The 26,860-nt window shown below is 43.5% G+C and overlaps 1 protein-coding gene across 1 annotated transcript; it reads right to left on the bottom strand.

Moving 5' to 3' along the window:
- Positions 1-8,726: 8,726 nt before the first annotated feature.
- Positions 8,727-12,980, bottom strand: LOC127137165 (uncharacterized). Its single transcript, XM_051063650.1, has one exon. The coding sequence runs from the start codon at positions 12,978-12,980 to the stop codon at positions 8,727-8,729; it is 4,254 nt and encodes a 1,417-aa protein (XP_050919607.1).
- Positions 12,981-26,860: the final 13,880 nt, after the last annotated feature.

Below are 26,860 nucleotides of genomic sequence, written 5' to 3'. Positions count from 1 at the left end.
ATTTGGCGAAAGAGAAACCTGCTTATGCGAATGATGCATGAAATACAATGCTTGTTTATTTATATATTTATTTTGTTTTCAAGGAACTTACTATATCATTTGAAAATATATATATCAACAACTTGCAATAATTTTTACATGACCAAAAATCTCTTTTCATTTATATAATTGGAAGGATTACACTGAGTATAATATCAGAAACCAAATGAAAAATACAAGAGAAAAGGAGACTAGTCATCCTAAAAATCCCTAATAACAATGTCAGAAAACCTAGCTGAAGGCGCATAATTCCTTCGAATGCGACGGATCTCAGTCTCAAAAGAAGCCTTCATCTAAGTCTTCTCGAGGACAAGCTGGTCAACAATCTTCTTCCAAGCAACGAAAGGTTGAGGCATGCTAGAAGATGAAACTTCTGGCTCTCTTCGTCTCTTTGTCACTCGGTCTTCAAGTAGCTCAATAAGTGCATCCTTGTCCTTAGACTCCAACTGTAACTCTTCATGCTTCTTGCTCAAAGCACGGAACCGCTCTTCCCACATGTCCTTCTCTTGCTTCATCTTGGAGAGCGCATCTTCCAACTCCTGTACATCTTGGTTAGGGAGAGTTAATGGCTCAACCACAACCATAGACATAGGTCTTTCACAAGCATAGCACATCTTCAACTCCAAAACTCTCTTCTTCACCCAAAGAGTGTAAGCTTCCAAAGCTACACAATTGTGCGTACCAAGCTCGGATCTTCCCTTGCTATGCACATTATGCCAAGCTTGCACAATCTTCTACTTCAATTGTTGGGGATCTTTACCCTCTTGATAGAAAAGACCTTCTAACAAAATGTTATTAGGTTTGTGTCTCAAGAGGAACCCAAGTTGACGACGAGCCAAAGAAGGGTTGTAGTTAATTCCTCCTTGTTTACAAATGAGAGGCACATTAGAGAATTCACCACAACTATCAATAATCTCCAAACTGCTTAAAGACGGATCATACCAAACTATATCATCATTAGTGAGACACATAAGTCTCTGAGACCACCTTAGACATTGTTTGTTCTCCACAAAAGCAGGTGTCTGAGGCAAGTGCAAAATAAACCACTTGTACAGAAGAGGAATACAACAGACAATCGTTCCACCACCCTTAGAATTCCTTAGATGCAAAGAAAAATAATATCACCCAATAGAGTAGGCACAAGATTCCCAATCAAGAAGAGTCTAACGGCGTTAACATCAACAAAACCGTCAATGTTAGGGAACAAAGCTAATCCATAAATGAGCAACACAAAGATAGCTTCAAAAGCATCCATACTACCGGCTTGAGCAAAAGCAGTATCTTCCTTGATGAGGAAATCAGATGGAAACCCAAATAACCCTCCTTTCTTCACCCAATGAGCCTCTATCTCAGACTTCTTCAAGTGAAGAGCTTCAGCAATAAGATTAGATCGGGGAATCCCCTCCAATCCACTAAAAGCCACTCTACTAGAAACAGGTATCCCCAAAAGATGAGAATACTCCTCCAAGGTAGGCACAAGCTGAAAATCTGGGAAAGTGAAACAATGGTAGAAAAGATCATAGAACCGCACCAATACACTCAAGAGTCCTTCAACCACATCAGCAGACAGGATGGACAGAAGCTTCCCATAACGTTGTTTTAAGTCAAGGGGTCTAATACAAAATATGCTAGCTTCCTTAAATCTTTTAGGTTGGGACATCTGAAATTGTACTTCTTAGTGTTCCTTCGTCCATAATCCATGGTCTGAAAGTATTTGCAAATAATACCTTAGTTCCTTGAAATTTTCGTGTGATGAATGTTATGATGCGCATGAATGCATGAATGCAACAATCACAAATAAGGGATCACACACAAGGTAAACAAAGGTCAAGGGATGGATCAAGTCATTGTCAAGATCAATCATCCATTTTGGTAGATTATGGTTTACACCTTATCAACACCCAAGTTCCATTGATATTGACAGGACTTGATTGGATCAACCAGGAATCAAGGGTTTATTGTAAGTCACGAGCATGGAGTCTGGGTAAGAACCATCCCAAAGGAGTGAACTAAGGATAAAAACCTGTAGATCATGTCCTAAAAAGTTCACAGACTCTTAATTCCATCTATCATATATTATAGGTTAAGATGACTGACTCATCGACCCATAATATTCTCAAGAGAAACTCGTCTGAGTGTAGTATCACGTAACAACTGTTATCAAGTCTACACTTGAACAGTCTCTGCACTACGTCCTAAATAGGCCAAGAGGGGGTAAATGTTCTACGGTCCTCAGCTTCTCAGACCCAAATTAGAGATAGTAATACCTATCCATAAATACTTGTGTGTCATTTCCAAATCCAAAAGAGTCTCCAATGAGCAGAAGGATCTCAAGCCAACTTGTTAAGGACTACTCCACACAATTTGAACATGACTATACCATTCTCCTATCTTAATTACACTCAAGTTCAGGTTAGAACTTATCTCACCACTCAGAGATCACCAAGCACAACAAGCAGATTATACCACACATACATATATACAAACATCACATATATACAAATATATACGCACAAAAAGTAAGCTAAACCCCTTGGAGACTACTCCCCAGTAGAGTCGCCACTTAATATCTGTAGCGGTAAATTCATGATCATCAAGATATGGATAAGCTAGACATCAAAAAACAAGAGTCGCCACCGCACTTTTATTGTTTCCAAGGGAAAATGGAAAAAGTATGAACAAAACCCAAATGTAAGAAGTTTTCAAATCAAAACTAATAAAATGTCAGAGATTACAGGTAAGGGGGTTGGTTACACAGAGGGAAGGTGTTAGCATCCAAAGTGTCATAGGTACTCCTAGGGAGCCCTTTTTGTATGCATATGTATTTGGTACAAAAATGATGTTTACAAACAAATAGAATGGGGGGATGAGAAAAGAATTCATTAATTATATTTTTGTGTTTGACAAGACCTTCAGACTTGTGCCTACGTACCAACATAAAAATGTGGGATCAAAACCTCGTAGTTCATGATACAAATTTCAAATTGGATGCATTGCTTTTAACAAAAATTTAAGTTTGAAAGGCACAAAGGCCTAAAAATGGTTTGAATGATTTAGTTCTTTTTGGCTTTTTTGAAAGTTTAGGTCAAGTATAGTTAAGTTTAGTTACTGATCTCACCTGATCAGGAGGGCCTTCCACGGTCTTGGTTAATGGGCCGGAGAATGAAATGAGAGGGGGGTGTACCTGCAAGGTGCTCCAATGCTTAAGTCAGAAAAGGTACAGAATGAGGTTATCAGAGTGTGAGTTAGAATACCTGCCCCTTTGCCATGAAAGGGATATTTATAGTGAGCCCCCAGCGCTGGGCCAAGGCTCCTAATGGGCTGGATTAGCTAGGCCCAAGGAGGAGCTGCCAGGGGACGCGTAAGAAGCGTTAAGACCTAGACCAAAGTCTGCCCCCTGGTCCAACTGCCCCTATCCCTAAGGCGACAATATAGGGGAGTTGGGTGACGTGGTGCGTGGGATGCCGTTAGGGCTCTGCCCGACACAACTGAGGTGCCCGCGACGTGGGTTGACGGTGAGTGGATGGAGATCGTATGAGGAGGACCCGCTCGCTGTCCGACACGTGTTTAGGGGGCTGAGGAGACGTTCGTCGGGCGGACTGTCGTCCACCTGACGTGTCCTCGTGGTCGTGTGGACATGGCCGTTTGGACGTGGGCTTGGCGAGCATTGGGCCGTGCCGTGCCTAGGGTCATGGCCCAGTCCGGAACAGGTCCGACACGTGTTTAGGGGGCTGAGGAGACGTTCGTCGGGCGGACTGTCGTCCACCTGACGTGTCCTCGTGGTCGTGTGGACATGGCCGTTTGGACGTGGGCTTGGCGAGCATTGGGCCGTGCCGTGCCTAGGGTCATGGCCCAGTCCGGAACAGGAGCCCCCCAAGTCGAGTCTCTGAGCCAGAGGGATGACTTATGTTTCAACAAAGGGTTCCCCGAGACGATGGGGAAGCTTGATCGTTAGACAGGCGAGGTCGTACCAGACCTATTCATGACCGACCCTTTCTTCGGGAATGTCGGGGATGGAGGTGATCGGTTGATCTGCGCCTTCCTTGTAGTAAACGTGGGTATGACGCGGGGAGGTGGCGTCTTGGTGAGTCGAGGAGACGGATAGGTGCTCGGGTCGTTTCAGCTTCTCATCTTTGACAGACGTGTCTCAGAATTAGTGGGGTCGCTTCGTTTCGCGTGCAAAGACGGCGTAGGCAGGCTAGGCAATGATGACCTAGCGTGTTGGTCCACGTGCCAAGCCCTATAAAAAGGGGGTTGAGTAACTTCATTTCCACTTTTCTTTTTGCTCACGCGTTCATCGGAGTTCTCCACATTCTCTCTCGTTTGCTCTCTCAACCGTCTGGACCGCCGTCTCCGCCCGTCCTCCTATCTGAACCACCGTCTTCTGCTCGGACACCACCGTACCTTTTCAACTTAACTATGTCAGGTATGATTTTCCACTGTGACCCATTCTTTTTCCTTGTTGTTTTCTGTCAAACGCATGCTATTTTCGTAGAAATGTGGTTAGGTTTAACTTAGGGACAGTGTAGTGGACTGTAGGTGTATATTAGATGGTAGAAAATAGGGTTGGGATCCTACTGTACCGGGCATAAACTTCATATGCCGGGCAACACTTGCATAGGTTGTATGAAGTTTATGCCCGGTCTCCATAGAATGCGCGGGCCACCGAGTTGAGCACGGTTAGTGTCCGTCGCCGCTACGCCCTTTCACTTGACCTGCGGTGGAAGGGTGGATTTGATACGACGTCGAATTCACTCTTTCTGTCTGCGTTTCAGGTGCTACCGGGCGCTTACGACCGAGGAAGGAAGATTCTGGGTCCTCCACCGACGACGCGACAATCGCTCGTCTCCCTGTCGGGGATGGGAGTGTCCGAGATGGTACCGAACACGCCTCCTCTTCCGGGCAGGTCGACTTCTCCTGGGTTGCGGACGAGCCCTTGGAGGAGGAATCAGACTTCTGTGACGAAGCCATCACTGCTCACGCTATGGTCGAGGCCATAAACCGGGAGGATCCACCAAACTGGTATTGCTGCGCCCCCAAGGAAGAAGACCGCATTTGTCATCATTTCCCGGGGAAGCAGTTCACCATGTATGAATTTGCTTTTCGTGAGGCGGGGATTAGACTGCCCTTCAGCTCCTTCCAGATGTCGGTCTTCAAGTGGCTCCGGCTGGCGCCGTCCCAACTACATCCTAATGCTCTCGCATTTATGCGGGCATTCGAGTTAGTTTGCCAGTTCCTCGGCATTGGTTGCACCCGGGCTCTCTTCTTCCACGTTTTCCATCTCCAGAGGTCCGGTTCCCGTGGTCGCCACAGTTGGGTTTCTTTCAAGCAGCCCGTGCGTCTGTTCAAGACGTACGAGGATTCTGTTCGCCATTTCAAAAGCCGGTGGTACGTGGTGATGCCGATTACCCGGGCTGCCCTTCACTCTCTCTACTACTATCAACGGGAACCCAACGGGGAGGAGACGCTGATGTCGAAGATACCGCTGAGGTGGCAGCGTGATCATTTCGATCTCTCCACAGCGCATTACCGGGTCAAGTACGCGATGCTCGGCGAGGAGGATAGGCTCGCGTACAAGAAGCTGGTCGATTACGTGCAGAGCTTCAGCTTGGCGTTCTGGGCGAATCGACAGGGCGTGCCCTACCTGGATGAGGCCGGGGAGCTAATCACCGAGACGCGTTATATCAATACGAAGGCTCTGCTCGAGTGTGATACCGAGGAGGAAGCTCTGGCGTTATTGAGTAGGCAGACTTTGTTTAGCCTTTTATTTCTGTTTATGACTTCGGTCGCTAATGTTTGTGTGTAATTTATTTGCAGGTGCCATGCCCAATGCTCGTGATCGGGTGCTGAAGCTAGCGAATCAGGTCGGCGCTCCTGACCGGGTGCCCAAGAAGAAGAAGAAAACTGCGGCCCGTGTCTCGGAGACTGTTGGCGATGCCGGGGTCGGTCCCTCGCAGGCGGCGAGCGTGATTCCTTCCTCTCCTCCTCGGCTTAACCCGATCAACATTCCTGATAGCAGCCCGTCGCCAGCGGCTTCTCCCCTCCATAAACGGAAGCGTCCGGCTGGGGCCCTTACCAGGTCGTCTCCAGGAAGTCCGAACGGACCGGGGAGCTATCTTCTACCTCCCTGCTATGTGGAACGGTCGTTCTTCAAGGCCGAGGAGTCGATTGTTGTGCCCGCGCCTGAGGCCAAGGCTATTCTGGACCAGGATGCTGCTGCTCGGAGAAAAGATCTGGCCAGGGATATTGCTGCTGTCATCCGGGTGATGGAGACGGCCATGGTTTTGACCGACACTTCGGTCTCCACTGCCTCGCTGGAGGGTGCTCTTTTGCAGGTCCGGGCGGAGAAGGAAAAATTATCTAAAGATCTGTCGGACTACAAAGAAGAGCATCAGCTACAGGAAGGGCTGAGCCGGAAGCTGGAGGAGGTGGAGAAGGAGAGGGACCAGTTGAAGGCTGCGACGGCGAGCTTGGAAGAGCAGGTGGCCGACCATCAGAAGCTGACCGAGGACAACGCTGGCTTACGGGCTCAGGTTGCGTTTCTCGAGGGAAAGGTCCGTCCCCTGGCAGATGAGACCGAGGAGGAACGCGCCCTTGGTTCGCGCGGTGAGTTGCTAGGGCATATTCGGACTCTCAACCAAGATCTCGTGGCCTGCTTCAAAGAGGGTTTCGACAATGCTGTGGAGCAGCTCGGGCTTCTGAACCCTGAGTTGGTGACGGCAGGGTCGGCCTATAACTACTGCGTCCGGGATGGTGAGATTGTCTGCCCGTTTGAAGTGGAGGAGGAGCTGGGGGGAGAAGAAGAAGAAGAAGAAGAGGATGAAGAGGTGCTCCGAGCGGAGTCTTAGTTTATCTGTTTTTCTTTGATTCTAGTTATCATGGCCTGCGTGCCTTATGTATTTTGGCCTTCGGGCGTTGTAATATGGCCTTCGGGCGTACTTGGCTTCGGCCACTCTTATCGTTTTTAATGTATGAATATTTTCGTTATCATTCATTGTGCTCGTTTGTGTCTGATACTTGTTTGTATGAATTCGTACTCTGCTCGACTTTGTTAATCTCCTCGGTTTAGGGAACCGACGAAGTGTCGGGCTTTGTGCCCGTGGGTATCGAAGCCCGGGTCCGTTGTTCGAACCCTGGTCCCGAGGCTTGGGTCCTCCCATCGCGAGCTGGGTGCCCTGCCAGTCTTGGTACTTCGACGTTGAGCCTTGGTCAAGATCCCAACCGTCGGGGAGGGTTGTGTTTGTTATGTGACCCCGGATCGTTCCCGGGTCTCGTGGTTCCTCCCTGGGGTTTTGGGACGAAGAGCGTGGTCGTACCTGCCACGTCTCCCCGTGGTGTATTTAGCTGTAATATTGTCTAAGTTTTTCTGCGTTCCATGGTCGAGCGAGTTGTTCTCCTTGTAGGTTTTCTAGGTAATAGGCCCCGTTGCTCGTTTTGTCGCGGACGCGGTAAGGGCCTTCCCAGTTGGCCGCCAGTTTGCCCTCTCTCGGGTTTTTCTGGTTTCTTCTGAGGACCAGGGTGCCGACCTGGAACTCTCTTTTTATGACTTTCGCGTCATGCGGCGTAGTGCTATCTTTTGTTTGAGGGTTGTTTCCCGGAGAGCTGCTTCGGAACGTATCTCCTCGACTAGGTCGAGCTCGGCTCTAAGGGTTTCATCGTTCATTTCCTCGTCTAGGGGCTCCTCTGTCCTCCTCGTTGGCGTCCGTATCTCCACCGGGATGACTGCCTCGGTGCCGTAAGTTAATCGGAACGGGGTTTCCCCGGTGGTAGAATGTGGTGTCGTGCGGTAGGCCCATAGGACGCTATGTAGCTCCTCGACCCATGCCCTCTTTGCCTCGCCGAGTCTGCGTTTGAGGCCACGTAAGATTACCCTGTTGGCCGCCTCTGCCTGCCCGTTCGTCTGCGGATGCTCGACAGACGTGAAATGCTGTGTGGTGCCCAGGCTGGCGATGAAGTCCTGGAATCCTCCGTCCGTGAACTGTGTCCCGTTGTCTGTGACAAGTGCCTGGGGTATACCGAACCGAGCGAGGATGTTGCGTTTGAAGAACCGGAGAATGTTCCGCGCGGTTATTTTAGCCAGTGCCTCCGCCTCGATCCATTTGGTGAAGTAATCCACCCCGACGATGAGGTATTTATTCTGATATGATCCGGTGACGAAGGGTCCGAGGATGTCCATGCCCCACCACGCGAAGGGCCATGGGGAAGACAGTGATTTGAGGTCGTTCGGGGGTGCGAGGTGCATGTCGGCATGTCGTTGGCATTTGTCACATCTTTTGACGTGCTCTTTCGAATCGTTTTGCATGGTCGGCCAGTAGTAGCCTGCTCGAAGGGCTTTTCGTGCGAGCGATCGTCCGCCGAGGTGTTGAGCGTTAATTCCCCGGTGTATCTCTCCAAGTATGTCGGGGACTTTCTCTTCCTCGACGCATTTGAGTAGTGGGATGGAGAATCCTCTCCGGTAGAGTTTGCCTTCGAGGAGTACGTACGAGCATGCGCGTCGTTTGACAGTGGTCGCCTCTTTCGGGTCAGCCGGGAGTTCGTCTCGTGTGAGGTAATTGTAGATGGGTGTCATCCAACAGTGGGCATCTCCAATAGCGTTGACCTCGAGTGGAGGCGGTAGTTTGTCGATGCTGGGCCGCGGGAGAATTTCTTGGATTACTGATTTATTCCCACCTTTTTCCTCGTGCTGGCTAGTTTCGAGAGAACGTCTGCTCGAGTGTTGTGCTCGCGGGGTATGTGTTGAACTTCCCATTTTTCAAATCTATCAAGTTTTTCTTTGACGAGGGACAAGTACCCGAGGAGGTTGTCGTTCTTGGTTTGGTATTCTCCTCGCACTTGTGAGGCCACGAGCTGGGAGTCGGTGGATATTTTACCTCTTTTGCTCCCAGGTCCTCGGCTAACCTCAGGCCTGCGAGGAAGGCTTCGTATTCGGCTTGGTTGTTTGATGTTGGGAACGCTAGCGCTAACGATACCTCTATCAGGATCCCTTCTTCATTTTCGAGGATGATCCCGGCCCCGCTGCCTGATGTGCTAGAGGCGCCATCGACGAAGATCGTCCATTTGTGGGCGCTTTCTGCTGGAGTCGGGCAGTGGGTCATTTCCGCGACGAAGTCGGCCAGCGCCTGAGCTTTCAAGGCTTTCCTACTTTCGTATTGTATGTCGAATTCGGAGAGTTCTAGTGACCACTTGAGCATCCTCCCGGCCATATCCGGGCGCCCGAGCAGCTGTTTGATTGGCTGATCGGTCCTCACCTTTATCGTGTGTGCGAGGAAATAATATCGTAGTCTCCTCGCTGCGTTGATGAGGGCCAGGGCGACCTTTTCGATTTGCTGATATCGGAGCTCGGGACCTTGGAGTGCTTTACTCGTAAAATAGATGGGCTTTTGTCCTTCGTCGGTTTCTCTTATTAGAACGGCGCTGACGGCCTCGGTCGCCACGGATAGGTATAAGTATAGGGTTTCCTTTTCTGATGGCCGTGACAAGACCGGGGGTTGGGACAGAACCTTCTTTAGATGGAGTAGCGCTTGCTCGCATTCGTCGGTCCAGTCGAAGGTAGCCTCTTTGCGAAGGAGTCTGAAGAATGGCAATGCGTGCTGGGCGGACTTGGCGATGAAACGGGAGAGTGAGGCGAGCACTCCATTGAGTGACGGGATCGATTTTTTGGTTTTCGGGGTCGGAAACTCCGAGAATGCCCGACATTTGTCGGGGTTGGCCTCGATCCCTCTTTCGGTGAGATAGAAACCGAGGAACTTGCCTGCCCGGACTCCGAACGTGCATTTCTCGGGGTTGAACCTCATTTTACACTGTCTCGCCTGTTCGAATACCTTCGTAAGGTGTCGAGCATGGGTTATTTCCTCGTGTGATTTGACGATCATGTCGTCCATGTATACTTCGAGCATGTCCCCTATTTCGTCCTTGAAGACTTTGTTCATCATGCGTTGGTATGTAGCGCCAGCGTTCTTGAGCCCGAACGGCATCACGTTGTAATAGTAGTTGCCCGTTGGGGTCATGAACGCTGTGTGTTTCTTGTCTGCGGGCGACATAGGGATCTGGTTGTATCCACTATATGCGTCCATGAAGGACAAGAGTTTAAAACCTGCAGAGTTGTCAACGAGCGAGTCTATATTAGGGAGGGGGAAAGCATCTTTCGGGCAAGCCCTATTAAGATCAGTATAATCAACACACATACGCCATTTTCCATTATTTTTCTTAACGAGGACTACATTAGAGAGCCAGGTTGTGTACTGGGCTTCAGAATTAAAATTTGCCTCTAAGAGGTCTTTTACAGCTCGCTCGGCAGCCTCTGCCTTTTCGGGCGATTGCTTGCGTCTACGCTGTGCTATGGGCTTGGCTGCCCGGTCTACAGCTAGCTTATGACACGCGATCTCGGGGTCCAGCCCGGGCATTTCTGCGGCATTCCACGCGAAGAGGTCGGATTTCTCTTTGAGGCATGCTACTAGCTCTTCTCTTGTTTCCTCGGGTAGTCCCTTACCTATCTTCACCGTCCTTTCCGGATCGTCCCCAAGAGGAATGAGTTCGAACTCCCCGTCGGGGATTGGTCGGACCGGGTGTTCGAGAGAGCGTTCCTTGGGGAACCTCCCCTCTTCGGTCTCGTCCAGCCCGACGCGACAGTCGAGGTCGATGGCGTTGACTCCTCGGGCGGGATCCTCGGTCTTGAGTTTTTTGTTGTTGCAGTTGCTCTTCGTGCTGACTACGGCCTGTCCTTTTACTGCGGCGTCGTAGCATCGCCGGGCTGCTTCGATGTCACCATGGATGGTGACCACACGTCCCAATTTGGTGTAGTATTTCATCTTCAGGTGGACGGTGGATGGGACCGCAGTGAGTTCGGCCAGTGTCGGGCGTCCAAAGATGCAATTGTAGAGAGACGGACAGTCTACGACCAGGAATTGGATTTTGACTTCCCTGGCCGTTTCTTGTTCGCCGAAAGTGACGAGGAGCTCAACATATCCCCACGGTCTGGTTGTTGCTCCGTTGAATCCTTGGAGATCTGATCCGACGTAGGGGGCTAAGTTGGTCTTGTCTAGCTTCAGAGTCTTGAAGAGGTGGACGTACATGATATCCACTGAGCTGCCTTCGTCGACCAGGATGCGTCGTACGTCGAATCGGGCCATCTTTGCTCTAATCAATAGTGGGATGGCCGAGTTCGGGGATCCGCCCGGGAGTTCCTCCAGGAAGAAGGATATTGGGTTGGATTTTCCCCGGTATTTTGTCAATGTCGCTTTCTGCTCGGGGGCAGTCAGTAGGAGTTCGTCGAACTTGCGTTTGACGGAGAGGGCCGCGGATTCCCCGTTAGTTCCTCCTCCTGATATCACCAGTGTGGTAGGGAAGTCTTCCCAGGGGCTGAGTGCAGTGATCTTGCCCTCGGGCAATGGTTCGGGGGGGAAGAAATCTTCCGGTCGTGACACGCAGAGGGCCACTTGATAGGGAGAGTTGTCGGGGGGTGTGTTTTCCCGGGGTCTCTTCTTCTCTGGCTCGTCGTGTCTGGGAGCTTCGTTCTTCCTCGTGTACTGCTTCAGGTGCCCTTCTTGGATTAAAATTTCAATCGCATCTTTCAGGTGGACGCAGTCTTCGGTCACGTGCCCGTGACTTCTGTGGAACCGGCAGTACTTTGATTTGTCGGTGTGGGGCTTTGGTGCAGACGGTTTTGGGAACCTGACCCTGCCCTGCTTAAATTCAGAGTTGATACATTCTGCGAGGATACGCTCTCGAGGAGCTGTCAGTAAGGTGTACTCGCTATATCTGCCCGCGGGGCCTCTTCCTTCCCGGAGCTCGCGAGGTCTTTCTTCTCTTCGTCTGTCTCCGTTGCGACGGGAAATGCTCGTGTCCTCGCGTTTTGAGTGCTCGGTCTCCCCAGCGTTACGTCCGCTGCGGGCATTGTGTGCCACCTGCTTTTCCTCGTATCTGATGTAGGCCTGGGCTTTATGCAGGAGCTCGTTTAAGGTGCGGGGAGGCTCGATCCCTACGGCTCTGCTAAGTTCACTGCCGGGTAAGAGACCTCTCTCGAGGAGATACTTCTTCATGTGCTCGGTGGTATCTACCTCGACAGCTTCCTGGTTGAATCGCTCGATGTATGAGCGCAGTGTTTCATTCTTCTTCTGCACTATGGCTTCAAGGGTCGCCTCAGTCTTGGGGTGACGACGGGAAGCTGTAAAGTGCCGGGTGAACATGGACCTCATGACTCTCCATGACGTGATGGACTCAGGGGCCAAGCTTTTGTACCAGGCCATGGCCCCTTTCCTGAGGGTCGTTGAGAACAGTCGGCATTTGAGGTGCCCGGTTATATCATTGCGGTAGTCGAGCATCGCGTTGACGTTGTCGACGTGATCGTCGGGATCTGTAGTCCCGTCGTACACAGCTAGGTTTGGCGGTTTCTCCATGCCTTTGGGGAGCGGGGCTTCCATTATTGCCCGAGATAGGGGGCAATGCAAATCTTCCTCGTCGCTCCTTAAGGGAGACAGTTCGTTGTTGTCGGGGCTGTGCCCGCGCCTTGGTGATGTTCTCGCTCGACCACCGTCACGATGGGCGCGTGCCCTGTTGGCGTGGGGTTCGGGAGAGCGACGTCCTCGCTTCTTCGTTGGCTCCGAACGTTGTTGTATCCTACTCACCGGCTGGGGCCGGGCCTCTTGTCGTTCGGCTTCGAGGGCCATGATTCGTTCGTGCTGCTGGTGGAGCATAGAACCGGCTTGATTGAGGGCATTCACCATGGCAATCATTACGGCGTCTCCTTCAACGGGAACGGGAATGGGATGAAATGTCTCTGCCCCTAAATTGTGGGCGTGAGAGGCATCTCCGTTGTTTTGGGGCTCTGGAGACGGGGTGGATGGATGACCGTCCCGAACGTCCGCTTCATGGGATGGCGGGCCGTCGTCCATGTTGTAGTTGACGAGGGGACGGCTGTGATCGCTATGTTGTTCTCCGGCCATGTTGGAAGGACAGAAATAAATGAGCTTTTGATCCTCGTTTGATGAAGATGGGGATAGCTAGTTCCCACAGACGGCGCCACTGATCTCACCTGATCAGGAGGGCCTTCCACGGTCTTGGTTAATGGGCCGGAGAATGAAATGAGAGGGGGGTGTACCTGCAAGGTGCTCCAATGCTTAAGTCAGAAAAGGTACAGAATGAGGTTATCAGAGTGTGAGTTAGAATACCTGCCCCTTTGCCATGAAAGGGATATTTATAGTGAGCCCCCAGCGCTGGGCCAAGGCTCCTAATGGGCTGGATTAGCTAGGCCCAAGGAGGAGCTGCCAGGGGACGCGTAAGAAGCGTTAAGACCTAGACCAAAGTCTGCCCCCTGGTCCAACTGCCCCTATCCCTAAGGCGACAATATAGGGGAGTTGGGTGACGTGGTGCGTGGGATGCCGTTAGGGCTCTGCCCGACACAACTGAGGTGCCCGCGACGTGGGTTGACGGTGAGTGGATGGAGATCGTATGAGGAGGACCCGCTCGCTGTCCGACACGTGTTTAGGGGGCTGAGGAGACGTTCGTCGGGCGGACTGTCGTCCACCTGACGTGTCCTCGTGGTCGTGTGGACATGGCCGTTTGGACGTGGGCTTGGCGAGCATTGGGCCGTGCCGTGCCTAGGGTCATGGCCCAGTCCGGAACAGGTCCGACACGTGTTTAGGGGGCTGAGGAGACGTTCGTCGGGCGGACTGTCGTCCACCTGACGTGTCCTCGTGGTCGTGTGGACATGGCCGTTTGGACGTGGGCTTGGCGAGCATTGGGCCGTGCCGTGCCTAGGGTCATGGCCCAGTCCGGAACAGTTACAAATTTGATTTAAGAAAAGAGGTTTGAAAATGCAATGGCATAAGGCCAAAGTTTCTATCTTTTTGCAAAGTGGTTAAAGTTTAGAACAAAACAAGTTCCAACAAAGAAAGTTTTACATGGAGGGAGAGATTTCGAAATTAAAGAAATGGGGAGGAGATGAAGAGACTAATCCTATGCACAAATTTAAAAGTTAAGAGTTGAAAAGATCTGACCAATGGGTAACAATCCAATAGACAAGAATGCCAATAGAGACCCAGATTCCCTTGGTCATTTAATATCAAGCAACACACAAATGCACAATTATATTATCTTGAAGAGAAAGGCATCAAATAAAGATACCCATATCCAAGCTTAGCCACTCCATGATCTTCTTCAAATTAGTCCATGTAACAGATGAATTCCACAAGAGGGATCTTGAATGATGTATCATATGAAGTCAGAGGGATCTTGAATGATGTATCAGATGAAGTTTCAAATTGCAAGCACTTGGTTTCACAAAAATTGGCATTGGCCAAGTCCTTTCGAATAGGAATGTTGCCTAAATTCTAAGTCCATTTTCCAAGATCAAGTCAACAGTCCACACAAATGTTTGTTAAGGGGTTTTGTTGTTATTATGTACATTAAAGGTCAAAGACCACACAAACAAGCAAAGTATACACAAAAAAGATCTATCACACAATATGGTCCAAATGGACAAAGTGAAAATTAACATAAACAATTCGAATGGTATGAATAATGGCAAATGAATAAAGACTAAAATTAAACGACCTTAAAGTAAATGGCTTGAAGTTAAAAGTTAGTTGTTAATGAGTTAGAAGTTAGTATTGTTTTGCTGTTGCTTTCATTTTTAACTCATTCTTTGGAGAATACTCAACCCACTTATCACAAGCATGGATCCTTGAGCCAAGACATCTTCCAAAGGAAGGAAAAAAGGCCAAGTTTCCACACAATACCATGAAAGAGGGGAGACTTCCAATCTCACTAACTAGAATGCTAGGCCTTTTCTGTCACAAATTTAGCGCTATGTTAAGCATTCGTAATTGGACTTATGTAGAAGTCACAACTATTTGAGGCAATAGAATTTTGGTGTTAATGCATGTTAGAGACATAGTATAATGGACTATGCTCATGAAACATACCACACACAAACAGAATATGCAAAAGAGGTGGTCTAATCTCATCCATACTTATTTTGATTTTTAAATCAACTAGCCTTAGGGCTCTGAGATATCATAGACCAAATGAGATGTATGCATAGAGAAGAGGAATGAGATGAAGAGGGAGGGGAATGGATCAAAACTCAAATTGGTCAAAGGAGGACTTTTACCAAATTAAAATCATCCATATATTTTGGGAGATGGAATGTATATTCCATCAATCCCCTAAATTCAATGATAGTAACTTGACAAAGCCAAATCAACCTTGACCAAGGCCCGACAACAAGAGTCAAACTCAAACAAGTCATCACAATTGGTCCACACAATTAATTGGCATTTATTCAAATTAAAAAGACTAAAATAATACATTTAAATTATATATGGTTTGTCAAATTCCTAAAACCTCATCACAACACCAAAGAAATGGCCATGAGATTTATCATAGGTCAAACAAGGTCAAAGGACCTTGGAGAAAAAAATTCAAAATTTTTAAAGACTTAAAAGTATTTTTAAACATATAAAAATAATCACAAAATCAATTAAATAATGAAAAATATCAAGAATGATCCAAAAAATAATTTTAATTCAAAATATGAAAGAGGAAATTATTTGAATTTTTTTGGTGAAACTCTCATATTTTTTGGATCAATATTAAAATTAATAGGAATTAATGAAAATAAAAGGATTAAAACAAAAATATGAAAATATGAAAAAACGTGAGCCACTTGATCTCCCTCATTAATTGAAGTGGTAGTTCAAGTGGCCTAAAACAAGCTTTCCACCAAACACACGAGTCAGCGTGCTGTAGGGATGGTAATCACAATGGACGCCTGAGATTAAAACATTATAAATGGATCATGTGGCTGGGAGACGTGCTAACACACCGCCGGAGCCAGAACTCTGGTCTTCTTCTCCAAGGGACCTCACCGGACTGGTCCACCCTCAACCATCACCAAAATAAAAAAAAGGGGACATGATCTGAAAGAAAAAACGGTGTAGAGCATGAATCTGACCTCAATTTTAACTAACTCCACATATATAGAAAGATACGACGAGTTGAATTATGAGGTGTGTCAACGGAGTTGCTTCGATTTAACCTCTAAGCAACTCAATATTCTTGCCTACATTGGTAGGACTTTAGACAACCAAATATCCAAGCGAATTGAGTAGAATTGAGTGAGAATCGAAGAGATGAAGTTTTCTGAAAATTACCTTCAATGTTTTGCAGTTCTTGGTGTGGCTTGCTCCAAACACGACCTGATCACACTTTAGAAGCAAGCAGGAGGTGATTAGATAGGTTACAAGGCTTTGGATCCTGAAGTTTTTGAATCTCCAACAGTTGAGATTCAAACTCAAATTTCAAATTGAAATTTCTCAAGTTTTCCTTTAGAATGAGAGGGTTTCAATGGGGGGAAAAGCTGACGCGCAAAGTGTTATTCAAATGAGCTCAGAGGCCTTCTATTTATAGCCAAAGCGAATGATATTTGCACACTTCAAAATATGTCCAAAATTGGCATTGTGGATGGCACGAGTGCATGGGCATGTACAGGCCCATGATGCAATGCATTAAGGTCGAAAATGATTCCAATTGAGGTCTGAATGAAGCTTGGATGGCACGGAATTGTGGAATGAAAATTCTGCAAATTATTCTTTCCAATGATGCAACCCTGTTAAAGTCGTGTACAAACCTAGCAAACCCATCCAAAATGCATGAACTTGGGTTCTTTGGAAAGCTTGGATCAAGGGGAACAAGTTTGATGTTCAACACTTTTTGACACAAAAGTTTTTTAGGGTTTTTGTTATTATTATGTACATTAATGGGCAAAGACCACACAAACAAGCAAAGTATACACAAAAAAGATATATCACACAATATGGTCCAAATGGACAAAGTGAAAATTGCATTAACATAAACAATTAGAATGGTATGAATAATGGCAAATGAATAAAGACTAAAATATAATGTCTTTAAAGGAAATGGCTTGCAATTAAAAGTTAGTTATTAATGAGTTAGAAGTTAGTATTATTTTGCTTTTGCTTTTCATTTTAAGTCATTCTTTGGAGAACACTCAACCCACTTATCACAAGCATGGATCCTTGAGCCAAGACATCTTCCAAGGAAGGAAAAAAGGCCAAGTTTCCACACAATACCATGAAATAGGGGAGACTTACAATCTCACTAACTAGAATGTTATGCCTTTTGTGTCACAAATTTAGCGCTATGTTAAGTAATCGTAATTGGACTTATGTAGAAGTCACAACTATTTGAGGTCGGGCAATAAAATTTTGGTGTTAATGCAGGTTAGAGACATAGTATAATGGACTATGCTCATGAACCATACCACACACAAAAAGAATATGCAAAAGAGGTGGCCTAATCTCATCCATACTTATGTTGATTTTTCAATCAACTAGCCTTAGGACTTTGAGATATCATAGACCAAATGAGATGAATGTATAAAGAAGGGGAATGAGATGAAGAGGGAGGGGAATGGATCAAAACTCAAATTGGTCAAAGGAGGACTTTTACCAAATTAATATCATCCATTCATTTTGGGAGATGGAATGTACATTCCATCAATTCCCTAAATCCAATGATATTAACTTGACAAAGTCAAATCAACCTCGACCAAGGCCCAACAACAAGAGTCAAACTCAAACAAGTCATCTCAATTGGTCAACACAATTAATTGGCATTTATTCAAATTAAAAAGACTAAAATAATACATTTAAATTAAATATGGTTTGTCAAATTCCTAAAACCACATCAAAACACCAAGGAAATGGCCATGAGATTTATCATAGGTCAAACAAGGTCAAAGGACCTTGGAGAAAAAATTTCAGAATTTTTAAAGACTTAAAAGTATTTTTAAACAATTAAAAATAATCACAAAATCTATTAAATCATTAAAAATATTGATAATGATCCAAAAAATAATTTTAATTCAAAATATGAAAGAAGAAATTATTTGGTGAAACTCTCATATTTTTTGGATCAATATTAAAATTAATATGAATTAATGAAAATAAAAGGATTAAAACAAAAATCTGAAAATATGAAAAAAGGATCACTATTTTTTGAGGTGGCAGATCAAGTGGCCTAAAACGCGCATTCCACCAAACACACGATTCAGCACGCTGCAAGGATGGTATTCACAATGGATGCGTGAGATTAACACATTTCAGCTGGATCATGTGGCTGGGAGACGTGCCAACGCACCGCCGAAGCCAGAGCTCCGGTTTTCTTCTCCGGTGGACTTCACCGGACTGGTCCACCCTCAACCATCACCAAAATATAAAAGGGGGACATGATTTGAAAGAAAAAATGGCGTAGAGCACGAATCTGACATCAATTTTAACTAACTCGACATATATAGAAAGATATAAGGAGTTGAATATTGAGGTGTGTCAATTGAGTTACTTCGATTTGACCTCTAAGTAACTCAATCTTATTTCCTACATTGGTAGAACTTCCGACAACCAAAGATCCAAGAGAATTGAGTAGAATTGAAGAGATGAAGTTTTCTTAAAATTACCTTCAATGCTATGCAGTTCTTGATGTGGCTTGCTCCAAACACGATCTGATCCTACTTTAGAAGCTAGTAGGAAGTGATTAGAGAGGTTGTAAGGCTTTGGATCCTGGAGTTCTTGAATTTCAAACAATTGAGATTCAAACATAAATTTCGCAAGTTTTCCTTTAGAATGAGAGGGTTTCGATGGGGGGCAAAGCTGGCGTTCAAAGTGTTGTGTAAATGAGCTAAGAGGCCTTCTATTTGTAGCCAAAGGGAATGATATTTGCACAATTCAAAATCTGTCCAAAATTGGCAATGTGGATGGCAAGAGTGCATGGGCATGTACAGGCCCATGATGCAATGCATTAAGGTGCAAAATGATTCCAATTGAGGTCTGAATGAAGCTTGGATGGCAAGGCATTGTGAAATGAAAATTGTGCAATTGATTCTTTCGAATGAGGAAACCCTGTTAAAGTCATGCGCAGACCTAGCAAACCTCATCCAAAATGCATGAATTGGGTTCTTTGGAAAGCTTGGATCAAGGGGAACAAGTTTGATGTTCAAAACTTTTTCACACAAAAGTTTTTTAGGGTTTTTGTCGTTATTATGTACATGAATGGTCAAAGACCACACAAACAAGCAAAGTATACACAAACAAGATATATCACACAATATGGTCCAAATGGACAAAGTGAAAATTGCATTAACATAAACAGTTAGAATGGTATGAATAATGTCAAATGAATAAAGACTAAAATAAAATGACATTAAAGGAAATGGCTTGCAATTAAAAGTTAGTTGTTAATGAGTTAGAAGTAAGTATTGTTTTGCTTTTGCTTTTCATTTTAAGTCATTCTTTGGAGAACACTCAACCCACTTATCACAAGCATGGATCCTTGAGCCAAGACATCTTCCAAGGAAGGAAAAAAGGCCATGTTTCCAAACAATACCATGAAAGAGGGGAGACTTACAATCTCACTAACTAGAATGTTATGCCTTTTGTGTCACAAATTTAGCGCTATGTTAAGAAATCGTAATTGGACTTAAGTAGAATTCACAACTATTTGAGGTCGGGCAATTGAATTTTGGTGTTCATTCATGTTAGAGACATAGTATAATGGACTATGCTCATGAAACATACCACACACAAAAAGAATATGCAAAAGAGGTGGCCTAATCTCATCCATACGTATGTTGATTTTTCAATCAACTAGCCTTAGGACTTTGAGATATCATATACAAAATGAGATGAATGCATAAAGAAGGGGAATGAGATGAAGAGGGAGGGGAATGGATCAAAACTCAAATTGGTCAAAGGAGCACTTTTACCAAATTAATATCATCCATTCATTTTGGGAGATGGAATGTACATTCCATCAATCCCCTAAATCCAATGATATTTACTTGACAAGGCCAAATCAACCTCGACCAAGGCCCAACAACAAGAGTCAAACTCAAACAAGTCATCACAATTGGTCAACATAATTAATTGACATTTATTCAAATTCAAAAGACTAAAATAAAACATTTAAATTAAATATGGTTTGTCAAATTCCTAAAACCACATCAAAACACCAAGGAAATGGCCATGAGATTTATCATAGGTCAAACAATGTCAAAGGACCTTGGAGAAAAAATTTCAGAATTTTTAAAGACTTAAAAGTATTTTTAAACAATTAAAAATATTCACAAAATCTATTAAATCATGAAAAATATTGATAACGATCCAAAAAATAATTTTAATTCAAAATATGAAAGAAGAAATTATTGGAAATTATTTGGTGAAACTCTCATATTTTTTGGATCAATATTAAAATTAATATGAATTAATGAAAATAAAAGGATTAAAACAAAAATCTGAAAATATGAAAAAAGGATCAATATTTTTTGAGGTGGCAGATCAAGTGGCCTAAAACGCGTATTCCACCAAACACACGATTCAGCGCGCTGCAAGGATGGTATTCACAATGGATGCGTGAGATTAAGACATTTCAGCTGGATCATGTGGCTGGGAGACGTGCCAATGCACCGCCGGAGCCAGAGCTCCGGTCTTCTTCTCCGGTGGACTTCACCGGACTGGTCCACCCTTAACCATCACCAAAATTTAAAAGGGGGACATGATTTGAAAGAAAAAATGGCGTAGAGCACGAATCTGACATCAATTTTAACTAACTCGACATATATAGAAAGATATAAGGAGTTGATTATTGAGGTGTGTCAATTGAGTTACTTCGATTTGACCTCTAAGCAACTCAATCTTATATCCTACATTGGTAGAACTTCCGACAACCAAAGATCCAAGAGAATTGAGTAGAATTGAAGAGATGAAGTTTTCTTAAAATTACCTTCAATGCTATGCCGTTCTTGATGTGGCTTGCTCCAAACACGATCTGATCCTACTTCAGAAGCTAGTAGGAAGTGATTAGAGAGGTTGTAAGGCTTTGGATCCTGGAGTTCTTGAATTTCAAACAATTGAGATTCAAACATAAATTTCTTAGGTTTTCCGTTAAAATGAGAGGGTTTCAATGGGGGGCAAAGCTGGCGCGCAAAGTGTTGTGCAAATGAGCCAAGAGGCCTTCTATTTATAACCAAAGGGAATGATATTTGCACAATTCAAAATCTGTCCAAAATTGGAAATGTGGATGGCACGAGTGCATGGGCATGTACAGGCCCACGATGCAATGCATTAAGGTGCAAAATGATTCCAATTGAGGTCTGAATGAAGCTTGGATGGCAAGGCATTGTGAAATGAAAATCGTGCAATTGATTCTTTCGAATGAGGAAACCCTGTTAAAGTCATGCGCAGACCTAGCAAACCTCATCCAAAATGCATGAACTTGGGTTCTTTGGAAAGCTTGGATCAAGGGGAACAAGTTTGATGTTCAAAACTTTTTCAAACAAAAGTTTTTTAGGGTTTTTGTCGTTATTATGTACATTAATGGTCAAAGACCACACAAACAAGCAAAGTATACACAAACAAGATATATCACACAATATGGTCCAAATGGACAAAGTGAAAATTGCATTAACATAAACAATTAGAATGGTATGAATAATGTCAAATGAATAAAGACTAAAATAAAATGACATTAAAGGAAATGGCTTGCAATTAAAAGTTAGTTGTTAATGAGTTAGAAGTTAGTATTGTTTTGCTTTTGCTTTTCATTTTAAGTCATTCTTTGGAGAACACTCAACCCACTTATCACAAGCATGGATCCTTGAGCCAAGATATCTTCCAAGGAAGGAAAAAAGGCCAAGTTTCCACATAATACCATGAAAGAGGGGAGACTTACAATCTCACTAACTAGAATGTTATGCCTTTTGTGTCACAAATTTAGCGATATGTTAAGCAATCGTAATTGGACTTAAGTAGAAGTCCCAACTATTTGAGGTCGGGCAATTGAATTTTGGTGTTAATGCATGTTAGAGACATAGTATAATGGACTATCCTCATGAAACATACCACACACAAAAAGAATATGCAAAAGAGGTGGCCTAATCTCATCCATACGTATGTTGATTTTTCAATCAACTAGCCTTAGGACTTTGAGATATCATAGACCAAATGAGATGAATGCATAAAGAAGGTGAATGAGATGAAGAGGGAGGGGAATGGATCAAAACTCAAATTGGTCAAAGGAGGACTTTTACCAAATTAATATCATCCATTCATTTTCGGAGATGGAATGTACATTTCATCAATCCCCTAAATCCAATGATATTTACTTGACAAGGCCAAATCAACCTTGACAAAGGCCTAACAACAAGAGTAAAACTCAAACAATTCATCACAATTAATTGACATTTATTCAAATTAAAAAGACTAAAATAAAACATTTAAATTAAATATGGTTTGTCAAATTCCTAAAACCTCATCAAAACACCTAAGAAATGGCCATGAGATTTATCATAGGTCAAACAAGGTCAAAGGACCTTGGAGAAAAAATTTCAGAATTTTTAAAGACTTAAAAGTATATTTAAACAATTAAAAATAATCACAAAATCAATTAAATCATGAAAAATATTAATAATGATCCAAAAAATTATTTTAATTCAAAATATGAAAGAGGAAATTATTTGAAAATTTTGGGTGAATTTCTCATATTTTTCGGATCAATATTAAAATTAATATGAATTAATGAAAATAAAAGGATTAAAACAAAAATATGAAAATATGAAAAAACGCGAGCGACTTCATCTTCCTCATTAATTGAGGTGGCAGATCAAGTGGCCTAAATCGCGCGTTCCACCAAACACACGAGTCAGCGCGCTGCAGGGATGGTAATCACAACGGACGCGTGAGATTAAAACATTTCAGCTTGATCATGTGGCTGGGAGACGTGTCAACGCACCGCCGGAGCCAGAGCTCCAGTCTTCTTCTCCGGTGGACCTCACCGGACTGGTCCACCCTCAACCATCAACAAAATAAAAAAGGGGGACATGATTTGAAAGAAAAAATGGCGTAGGGCACGAATCTGACCTCAATTTTAACTAACTCCACATATATATAAAGATATGAGGAGTTGAATTTTGAGGTGTGTCAACTGAGTTGCTTCCATTTGACCTCTAAGCAACTCAATCGTCTTTCCTACATTGGTAGGACTTTAGACAACCAAAGATCCAAAAGAATTGAGTAGAATTGAAGAGATGAAGTTTTCTTAAAATTACCTTCAATGCTATGCAGTTCTTGATGTGGCTTGCTCCAAACACGATCTGATCACACTTGAGAAGCTAGAAGGAAGTGATTAGAGAGGTTGCAAGGCTTTGGATCCTGGAGTTCTTGAATCTCAAACAATTGAGATTCAAACACAAATTTCAAATTGAAATTTCTTAGGTTTTCCTTTCGAATGAGAGGGTTTCAATGGGGGGCAAAGGTGGCGCACAAAATGTTGTGCAAATGAGCTAAGAGGCCTTCTATTTGTAGCCAAAGGGAAAGATATTTGCACAATTCAAAATTTATCAAAAATTGGCAATATGGATGGAACGAGTGCATGGGCTTGTACAGGCCCATGATGCAATGCATTAAGGTGTAAAATGATTCCAATTGAGGTTTGAATGAAGCTTGGATGGGAAGGCATTGTGAAATGAAAATTGTGCAATTGATTCTTTCGAATGATGCAACCCTGTTAAAGCCATGCGCAGACCTAGCAAACCTCATCCAAAATGCATGAACTTGGGTTCTTTAGAAAGCTTGGATCAAGGGGAACAAGTTTGATGTTCAACACTTTTTCACACAAAAGTTTTTTTAGGGTGTTTGTCGTTATTATGTACATTAATGGTCAAAGACCACACAACCAAGCAAAGTATACACAAACAAGATATATCACACAATATGGTCCAAATGGACAAAGTGAAAATTGCATTAACATAAACAATTAGAATGGTATGAATAATGTCAAATAAATAAAGACTAAAATAAAATGACATTAAAGGAAATGGCTTACAATTAAAAGTTAGTTGTTAATGAGTTAGAAGTTAGTATTATTTTGCTTTTGCTTTTCATTTTAATTCATTCTTCGGAGAACACTCAACCCACTTATCACAAGCATGCATCCTTGAGCCAAGATATCTTCCATGGAAGGAAAAAAGGCCATGTTTCCACATAATACCATGAAAGAGGGGAGAATTACAATCTCACTAACTAGAATGCTACGCCTTTTGTGTCACAAATTTAGCGCTATGTTAAGCAATTGTAATTGGACTTAAGTAGAAGTCACAACTATTTGAGGTCGGGCAATTGAATTATCGTGTTAGTGCATGTTACAGACATAGTATAACGGACTATGCTCATGAAACATACCACACACAAAAAGAATATGCAAAATAGGTGGCCTAATCTCATCCATACGTATGTTGATTTTTCAATCAACTAGCCTTAGGACTTTGAGAAATCATAGACCAAATGAGATGAATGCATAAAGAAGGGGAATGAGATGAAGAGGGAGGAGAATAGATCAAAACTCAAATTGGTCAAAGGAGGACTTTCACCAAATTAATATCATCCATTTATTTTGGGAGATGGAATGTACATTCCATCAATCCCCTAAATCCAATGATATTTACTTGACAAGGCCAAATCAACCTTGACCAAGGCCCAACAACAAGAGTAAAACTCCAACAAGTCATCACAATTGGTTAACACAATTAATTGACATTTATTCAAACTAAAAAGACTAAAATAACATTTAAATTAATAATGGTTTGTCAAATTCCTAAAACCTCATTAAAACACCTAAGAAATGGCCATGAGATTTATCATAGCTCAAAAAAGGTCAAAGGACCTTGGAGAAAAAATTTCAGAATTTTTAAAGACTTAAAAGCATATTTAAACAATTAAAAATAATCACAAAATCAATTAAATCATGAAAAATATTAATAATGATCCAAAAAATAATTTTAATTAAAAATATGAAAGAGGAAATTATTTGAAATTATTTGGTGAAACTCTCATATTTTTTGGATCAATATTAAAATTAATATGAATTAATGAAAATAAAAGGATTAAAACAAAAATATGAAAATATGAAAAAACGCGAGCCACTTCATCTTCCTCATTAATTGAGGTGGCAGGTCAAGTGGCCTAAAACGCGCGTTCCACCAAACACACGAGTCAGCATGCTGCAGGGATGGTAATCACAATGGACACGTGAGATTAAAACATTTCAGCTGGATCATGTGGCTGGGAGACGTGCCAACGCACCGCCGGAGTTAGAGCTCCGGTCTTCTTCTCCGGTGGACCTCACCGGACTGGTCCACCCTTAACCATCACCAAAATAAAAAAGGGGGCATGATTTGAAAGAAAAAATGGCTTATAGCACGAATCTTACCTCAATTTTAACTAACTCCACATATATATAAAGATATGAGGAATTGAATTTTGAGGTGTGTCAACTGAGTTGCTTCCATTTGACCTCTAAGCAACTCAATCTTCTTTCCTACATTGGTAGGACTTCAAATAACCAATGATCCAAGAGAATTGAGTGGAATTGAAGAGATGAAGTTTTCTTAAAATTACCTTCAATGCTATGCAGTTCTTGATGTGGCTTGCTCCAAACACGATCTGGTCACATTTGAGAAGCTAGCAGGAAGTGATTAGAGAGGTTGCAAGGCTTTGGATCCTGGAGTTCTTAAATATCCAACAATTGAGATTCAAACACAAATTTCAAATTGAAATTTCTCACGTTTTCCTTTAGGATGAGAGGGTTTCAATGGTGGGCAAGGCTGGCGGGCAAAGTGTTGTGCAAATGAGCTGAGAGGCCTTCTATTTTTAGCCAAAGGGAATGATATTTGCAAAATTCAAAATCTGTCCAAAATTGGCAATGTGGATGACACGATTGCATGGGCATGTACAGGCCCATGATGCAATGCATTAAGGTCCAAAATGATTCCAATTGAGGTCTGAATGAAGTTGGGATGGCAAGGCATTGTGAAATGAAAATTGTGGAATTGATTATTTCGAATGCTGCAGCCCTGTTAAAGTCGTGCGCAGACCTAGCAAACCTCATCCAAAATGCATGAACTTGGGTTCTTTGGAAGGCTTGGATCAAAGAGAACAAGTTTGATGTTCAACACTTTTTCGCACAATTTTTTTTTAGGGTTTTTGTTGTTATTATGTACATTAATGGTCAAAGACCACACAAACAAGCAAAGTATACACAAACAAGATATATCACACAATATGGTCCAAATGGACAAAGTGAAAATTGCATTAACATAAACAATTAGAATGGTATGAATAATGTCAAATAAATAAAGACTAAAATAAAATGACATTAAAGGAAATGGCTTGCAATTAAAAGTTAGTTGTTAATGAGTTAAAAGTTAGTATTGTTTTGCTTTTTCTTTTCATTTTAAGTCATTCTTTGGAGAACACTCAACCCACTTATCACAAGCATGGATCCTTGAGCCAAGTCATCTTCCAAGGAAGGAAAAAAGGCCAGGTTTCCACAGAATACCATGAAAGAGGGGAGACATACAATCTCACTAACTAGAATGTTATGCCTTTTGTGTCACAAACTTAGCGTTATGTTAAGCAATCGTAATTGGACTTAAGTAGAAGTCACAACTATTTGAGGTCGGGCAACTGAATTTTGGTGTCAATGCATGGTAGAGATATAGTATAATGGACTATGCTCATGAAACATACCACACACAAAAAGAATATGCAAAAGAGGTGGCCTAATCTCATCCATATGTATGTTGATTTTTCAATCAACTAGCCTTAGGACTTTGAGATATCATAGACCAAATGAGATGAATGCATAAAGAAGGGGAATGAGATGAAGAGGGAGGGGAATGGATCAAAACTCAAATTGGTCAAAGGAGGACTTTTACCAAATCAATATCATCCATTCATTTTGGGAGATGGAA

The sequence above is a fragment of the Lathyrus oleraceus genome, chromosome 4 (genome assembly GCF_024323335.1).
Source record: "Lathyrus oleraceus cultivar Zhongwan6 chromosome 4, CAAS_Psat_ZW6_1.0, whole genome shotgun sequence".
NCBI classification, from domain to species: domain Eukaryota; kingdom Viridiplantae; phylum Streptophyta; class Magnoliopsida; order Fabales; family Fabaceae; genus Lathyrus; species Lathyrus oleraceus.
Note: the sequence above shows the minus strand (reverse complement) of the source record. Positions and strands in the feature narration are given on the sequence as shown.

Excerpts from the sequence above, each read along its gene's own strand:
- LOC127137165 (XM_051063650.1), bottom strand. The coding sequence starts at position 12,980 with ATGGCCGGAGAACAACATAGCGATCACAGCCGTCCCCTCGTCAACTAC.